At 45.4% G+C, this 7361-nt stretch overlaps 1 protein-coding gene across 1 annotated transcript; it reads right to left on the reverse strand.

Annotated features, from left to right (window-relative positions):
• Positions 1-3819: 3819 nt before the first annotated feature.
• On the reverse strand, positions 3820-5630 carry LOC101007671 (C2 calcium-dependent domain-containing protein 4B). The gene is made up of 2 exons (XM_031662719.1): positions 5520-5630; positions 3820-5318 (listed from the first exon to the last, which is right to left on the reverse strand). Exon 2 carries the CDS (start codon positions 5276-5278, stop codon positions 4184-4186), a length of 1095 nt encoding a protein of 364 aa, XP_031518579.1. The 5' UTR covers positions 5279-5318; positions 5520-5630; the 3' UTR covers positions 3820-4183.
• Positions 5631-7361: the final 1731 nt, after the last annotated feature.

The following is a 7361-nucleotide window of genomic DNA, read 5'->3' on the forward strand; positions in this document are numbered from 1 at the left end:
GGACCTAATGGTTTCACTGCTGAATTTTACCAAACATTTAAAGAACTAACCAATTCTTCTCAAGCTATTCTCAAAAAATGGAAGGGGAGGGAATTCTTCTAAACTCATTCTTTGAGGCCAGAATTACCCTGACACCAAAATTAGAAAAAAATACAACAAAAAAGAAAACTATAGGCCAATATCCCTGAAGAACACAAATACAAAAATCCTCAACAAATTACTAGCAAACTGAATTCAATAGCATAGTGAAAAGATCCTTCACCATGATAAAGTGGGATTCATCCCAGAGATACAAGGATAGTTCAACATATACAAATCAAAAAACAAGTAAACAATCCCTTTTATGATAGCTACAAAAAATAAAATTTTTAAACTCTGAATAATTTTTTTTATTTCAATAGGTTTCTGGGGAACAGGTGGTGTTTCCTTACATGAACAAGTTATTTAGTGGTGATTTCTGAGATTTTGGTGCAACCATCATCCAAGTAGTATACACTGTACCCAACGTGTAGTCTTTTATTCCTCACCGAGCTCCAAGTACCCCAAAGTCCACTGTATCATTTTTGTGCCTTTGCATCCTCATAGCTTAGCTCCCACTTATCAGTGAGAACATATGATGCTTGAAAACCTCAGAAAAAGTTCAACCAAGGAGGTGAAACATCTCCACAATGAAAACTATAAAACATTGGTGAAAGAAATTGAAAAGGACACAAAGAAATGAAAACATATCCTGTGTTCATGGACTGGAAAAATTAATATTGTTAAAATGCCCACACTGTCCAAAGCAATCTACAGATTGAATGCAATACCTATCAAGATACCAATGACATTCCCCACAGAAATAGAAAAAAAAAATCCTTATATTTGTGTAGAATCACAGAAGACCCTGAATAGCCAGAGCAATTTTGAGGCAAAAGGATAAAGCTGAAAGCATCACCCTACATCACTTCAAAATATATTACAAAGTTGTAATAACCAAAACAGCATGGTATTGGCATAAAAACCGACACATAGACCAGTGGAGCAGAATAGACAATCGAGAAACAGATCTAAACATTTACGACTGATTTTCAATGAAGGTGCCAAGAAGACACATTGGGAAAGGACAATCCCTTTAATAAATGGTGCTAGGAAAACTGGATATGAACATGCAGAAGAATGAAACTAGACCCCTATCTTTCACCACATACAAAAGTTAAACTCAAAATGGATTACAAACTTAAATGTAAGATCCCAAACTGTGAAACTGCTACAAGAAAACACAAGGGAAAAACTTCATGACATTGGTCTGGCCAAGAATTATTTATATAGGACCTCAAAAGCATAGGCAACAAAACAAAAAATAGACAAATGAAATTACATGACACTAAAAAGCTTCTGCACAGCAAAGGACACAATCAACAGAATGAAGAGACAACCTATAGAACGGGGGAAATTTTTGAAAGCTATGCATCAGGCAAGGGGTTAATATCCAGAGTATATGATAAATTCAGACAACTCAATAGCAAACAAACAAATTTAAAAATCCAAATAATCTGATTTTAAAATGGGCAAAAGAAGACGTACAAATGGCCAACAGGTAGATGAAAAAGTACTCAGCATCACTAATCATCAGGAAAGTGAAAATCGAAATCACAATAAAGTACCACCTCACCTCAGCTAATGTGGCTATTACCAAAAAGACAAAAACAAAAAACAAATGCTAGCAACAACATAGAGAAGGCAGAACTCTTATACACTGTTGGTGGGAATGTAAATTAATACACTGATTATGAAGATGACAAACATTCTTCAAAAATTTGAAAATAGAACTACTATAGGCTCCAGCAATTTCACTAGTGGGTATATATTCAAAGGAAAGGAAATCAGTATGTTGAAAAGATATCTTTACTCCCATCTTAATTGGTGCACTATTCACACTAGCTAAGGTATGGAATCAACTTAAGTGTCCATCAAGGAATGAATGGATAAAATAATTTAGTATCTATACACAATGGATTGCTATTCAGCCATTAAAAAATGAAATCCTATCATTTGCAACGATGTGGATGAACCTAGTGAAAATGATGTTAAGTGAAATAAGCCCAGCACAGGAGAAATACTGCATGCCGCTTCTAGTCAGCCATCTTGCTGATGTCACTCTCAGATTTCAGTGATCTTGACATTATATATATTTATATAAATTTACATATTTGTGTAAATATATAAAATATATAAACTTATATAAATATATATTATCAGTCACAAACAAATGTTGTATTTCATCAAGTGCTCATTCCAGATTCTTTACCTATTAACAAGTCAATTTTTTACATGAAGTTTCATTTTTGTTAAATTGAGCCCTCTGAAAAGGAATGATGTCTTTATGTATGTCATCTTCATTATGTTCTCTGAGGTCTACAGAATGAAACTAATTCCATTTTTACTAAATACATGTATTTATTTTTACTAAATAAAAACATGTATTTATTTATGAATATATTTATGAATACATAGGTTTACGAATACATATGTATTTATATATGAATACATAGGTTGAACAGTCTCTTCTTGGAATACTTTCCTCCAACACACTGGCCTCACTTCCTCTGACCCACAAGGGTGGGTCAGTCTTCCAGAGAAGTCAGAACACTTGGTTCTTGTTTGAATTCAGCTATGCACATGAGCTGTATAGCTTTGGGCATGTCATCTCTGTGGTGTTTTCTCAATTTCAAAAGTAGTTTGATGAGATTATTTTTAAAGGCTGATTTGTTCACTTTGAAATAATATTTAAAATCCAGGATTTTTAGTCTGATCAAATTTGTACCGAGATCTCATTATTGTAACAACAATGCAGAAGAAATTTCTGATGGAGAATGAGAGCAAACTGTTGCTCACGGGGAAATTTACCATGGGGATACTAAAGGGTTCTACTTTCCCTCTCCTGGCTCTTCTAAGTCTTCAGTCTCAGGTAGCCATACCTTTGCCAGGCTCCACTTCAGGAGCAGGGAGAAACAACTGTTAAGAAAGGAGACCTGAAGGAGTTCATTCTCTGGAACATTATTGAGCACTGTTCAACAGTACAGTGCAAGTCTTTTCAGGTTTGCTATCATATTTCACATGTATTCAAGGGTTATTTGGATATTAAGGCATATCTTCACAAAACCATGTGAGGTAGCTATTACTCCCTTTTCACTGATGGGGAAAATGAGGCTCAGGGAGATTAACTGATTTGCCCTAGTCCAGACAAGTGGCAGAAAAAAATTGAACTCTGCATCTGTCTCCCACTCCATTGTGCTTTCCACTACACGGTGGATTCCTGTAGCCCAGGGCAAATTCTCTTGGGTGTAATCAGTTTCCAGTGGACTCAGGTTTATTTGTTGAATTAACAAATGAAAATCAGTTGGATTTTAAAAACACTCTGTAGAACCCAGTGCTCAAGAAACTGACAATTTACTTCTTAACTCATCTAGGAAATCCTACGGCAAGCTAATTACTGTATAATTAGACACACAGCTAGGTGAGAGAATGCCACAAAAAATATCACCTTGTTTACAGAGGCAGGAAAGATTTATTTTCTAAGATTTCCTAGGTAAGAGAAAGACCCCAGGAATACCTATTCCCTACATAACCATCTATTGGAAGGTCCTCCACTTCCCATTTCTTTTCCTCAGCAATTTTTGAAAAATTAACTTCCAAAAGAAACCTGTTCTTCCCACCAAGGTATCCATCCTTATGTCTCACTCTGATGTGTGCACGTGCGCGCACACAAGTTAGGCTATTACCTATGCCGCATCAATATGTAAAGCTGTGTATATGAATCGTAACACTGGGCATGACTCTGAATGAATAACTTGCTTTATTTAAAAAAAAAACAAAACGGTTAAACAATTATAGAAAACCGGAAGGAACGAAAAACAACGCAATGGGTGTACTTCCTTTCTCTCCCAGTCCCAAGCCAACCCATTTTTCCTTGGAATGTAAAAACTGGTCTGGAAAGAGGAATGGGGGTCCTGTGAACAGAACGGGGAGTCATTATCTTTTTCTTCTATACCAATAAACGATGACAAATGTGGACGGAGAGGAACTAAAACGTCAATAAAGCAATATCATAAATAGAAAAATAAATAACATTTATTTTGTACCACGCGGCTGTCAGTGTCCTGAGTCTCCGGGGCAGAGCGCCTTGGGGAGGGCTGGGCCCTCAGAGCAGCAGGAGGGCGCCCATGGACAGCTCACCCTGGCCCAGCAGGCGGCCCCGCTCCCGGCCGCGGCCCTCGTCCCAGGCCTTGACGCGAACAGTCAGGCGGCGCACCTCGTCCTCCGAGAGGCCGTCGAAGCAGAAGTCCTGGTCAAAGGAGGCCTTGCGGCTGCGCCCCACCACAATGCTGCATTGCCGACGCGCGGTGTCCGGCGGCCGCAGGACGAGGCTGAGGCGGCAGCGGACGGCACGAAGCCCCGGGGCGCCTCCTGCGAGGCCCTCAGCGCGGAGCAGCCGGAGACGGAGGCGCCCGGTTTCCGGACAGTACTCGGCGGCCAGGCGCAGGGCGTCGCCGGCGCGGCCCAGAGCCAGGGTGCCCTCGGCCTCCAGGCGCTCAGGAAGCGGGTCCCGGGACGAAGACGGGCTGGCGGAGGGGGCCCGGGCCGGGGACTGGGAGCCCGCGCGGCGCTCCTTGTCCTCGTTCCCGCTGGAGACGGAGCGGGCGCGGGCCAGGCGGCGACTCCTCCTGGCCCGCAGTGCGCGGCTCAGCAGCCCGTCGGGGGCGCGCAGAAGATGGCAGCCGTGGGGCCGCCGGACGAGCGCGTCCTGGGGCGGGCGGGGACGGCCGGGGACCGCGGGGGTGGCCGGGCCCGGAGCTCGCGGGCCGCACAGGGTCCCCAGGGGGGCGTCCGGGCCGCAGCCGCCGCCATAGGCGCGGGTCCGAGGCCGAGGCGCGGACGGGTCCCCGAGCAGGAGCGACTCCTTGCGACGCGTGTGCGGGCTCTCGAGCAGCACGCAGAAGCCGTAGGCGGTGAGCACACGGGGCAGGTGCGGCAGCGACAACGCGGCCTGCGAGCGCGGGTCCCAGTCCGTGCGGCCGGCGTCCTCGTCTGCCGCGCGGGGCCACAGGTCGCGTTCAGCGGCGCAGCGCCGGGGCAGGGCAGCGGCCCGGCTTGGAGACTCGAGCGCGCAGGGCGCCGGCAGCCGCGGCGGGATGCAGAATTCGGGGATGCGATTCGGCGTGAGCACTTTAGCGAAGGCGGGCTTCGGCGCGGAGCTGCCTGAGTTGGAGGAGCAGAGTTTCTCGAGGAGCCGCATCCTTGGAGGCTGAGGCTAGGAGTGGCGGGAAGAGATGCGCCTGCGGGAGAGAGAAGCTGCTGAGTTTGGGCGCCTGGTGCTGCTGGAGCCCCTTGACGCGGCTGGATTCCCTCCCCCGGACCCTGTAACCGTCCCGACGTGTTTAAGACCCTGGACCAGTTCCAGCCTTGCTTTCTGCACCCACAAATCAGCCCTGCTTCCGTTCTTTTGTACTAAATAAACGAATAAATAGAAATCAGACCTTTCTTCTTCAGTGTCTCTGGGACTGGTTGCAAGCTCAGTGCCAGTGGTCCCTAGCAAGCTGCTGGGGCGCCACTTTCAGTACTGCGGCCGGGAGAATGGCGCTCCCCTTTTATACTGTAGGCTGAGTCCCGCCCAGCTGCCGCGGCCCAACCCGGAGGCGCTGCACATCCCGCCTTCCCGCCACCCTCTCCCACGACGCCGGGGGCTCTGCACTGGGCACTCAGGTCTGCGCGAAGCTGTCGCGGGAGCAGGCACTTTGTGGTCAGCTCTGGGACCCGCATTTGCAGTGAGTGCGTGGAGCCCCAGGCAAGGCCTGGGAAAGGTTGCAGGTGAAGAGAGGGCACCCTGTCGTCCTGCCAAGGAAAAATTGGCGGCTGAAAATGTTTTCGGCTTCTGGGAGAAGGTGAGGCTGGATGAGGAAACAGGAAGTTAATTTGGCTAGGAGATAAACCGTCACTCAACCTGCATGTCACCTGGACGTGACCTGCACGTCCTGGGAGCTTCTGTTATCCGGTCCCCATGCACTCAGAGTGTACAGACCAATGTGGTTTCCAAGTATTCATATACCTATTTACTGCCTGCCTCCCTCTGCTAGACTGTGGTCTTTTTGATAGCATTGGCCTTGGCTCAGTCCACGCCCTAAGTACTGGTGAAGTGGGTAAATTAATCTTTGAGAAAATTTCTGATCGCTTCTTGGTCTTTTGGCTAAGATCAAGTGGAGAAAGCTTCTGAATGGCTGCAGGCTCTGCCTGTCATCTTGATAGTCACAAAACATGGGGCTTCTGGCTCGTGCCATTTTTAAAGCTACCCCTTTTCTTTATGCTCTAGCATGGAGGTATCCAGTTAGAAAACATCTTCCCGAACTCTAGATTCTTTCTTTCCACCCCGACCTTCATTTTCTGAGATGAGAAGACTGAAATTCCAGAGGACCCTGAAGAAATTCCAGAAAGGTTAAAAAGAGCCAGTTAATGGCAGAAGCTGGAATTAGCAATTTCCTGTTTCTTTGGCTTTGCATGTGATGCTTCCTGTGATCTGAAATGCCCTTTCTCTGCTTTTTCGTTATATAGGAACTCCTGTTTATTTTCTGTAATTCAGCCCATGCATCGTCCCTTTCAGGTGCCTTCACCCAACTCCGCTGCTCCAGTTCCTCAGCCCCTCCTTATTTCCTTTCTACTTCTAGGGGCCACCATTGTTGCAGTTCGCAACTTTGGAATTTTCGGTTTACAGTTTTGTCTCCTCTAATAGACTTGTGGGTTTTCAGTGGGTAAGGACTGGGGCAGCTCAACCAGAGGGGGATTTCAAGAGTCTATTAGGAATATATGAAAAATAAAATAAAAGTCCTAAGATCAAGAACTGGGACTGCCTCCATCCCAGTTGCCTTATCCAGGGTACAAGCCTGGCTGTCTTATTCATCTCTACATAATTCTAGCACCCAGGATACAATGCCAGGCAAATAGTAAGGGCTTAGCAAATATTTGATGAATTGTATTGAACTGATACTGATCTGCAGGTCTTATGACTGTCAGGTGCTTTCAACCACATATCTCTCTACGTAATTTGATTTATTTCTCACAGAAAACCAATAAGGAAGACGTTGTTTCTGTTGCCCAGATGAGAAACTGAGGGACTTGCCTAGGGTCATTCAAGCTATGATCATAGCCTACATAGCCTAAGTCCTAGCTTTTTGGCTAATTTCTTCTAATTCATTCCTTCTTTCCTTTCTTCCTTTCTTCTTTTCTTACACCCTTACCCCATCTATTCACTCAATTCAATATAATTCACTGAGTCTACTGTGTGTCAGACACTGTGTGATTTGTATTGCCCTTTACACCCAGAATGT

The sequence above is a fragment of the Papio anubis genome, unplaced genomic scaffold, assembly GCF_008728515.1.
Source record: "Papio anubis isolate 15944 unplaced genomic scaffold, Panubis1.0 scaffold902, whole genome shotgun sequence".
NCBI lineage: Eukaryota > Metazoa > Chordata > Mammalia > Primates > Cercopithecidae > Papio > Papio anubis.

Bases quoted from the DNA above. Each gene is read 5' to 3' on its own strand.
- LOC101007671 (XM_031662719.1), bottom strand. From the start codon at position 5,278: ATGCGGCTCCTCGAGAAACTCTGCTCCTCCAACTCAGGCAGCTCCGCG.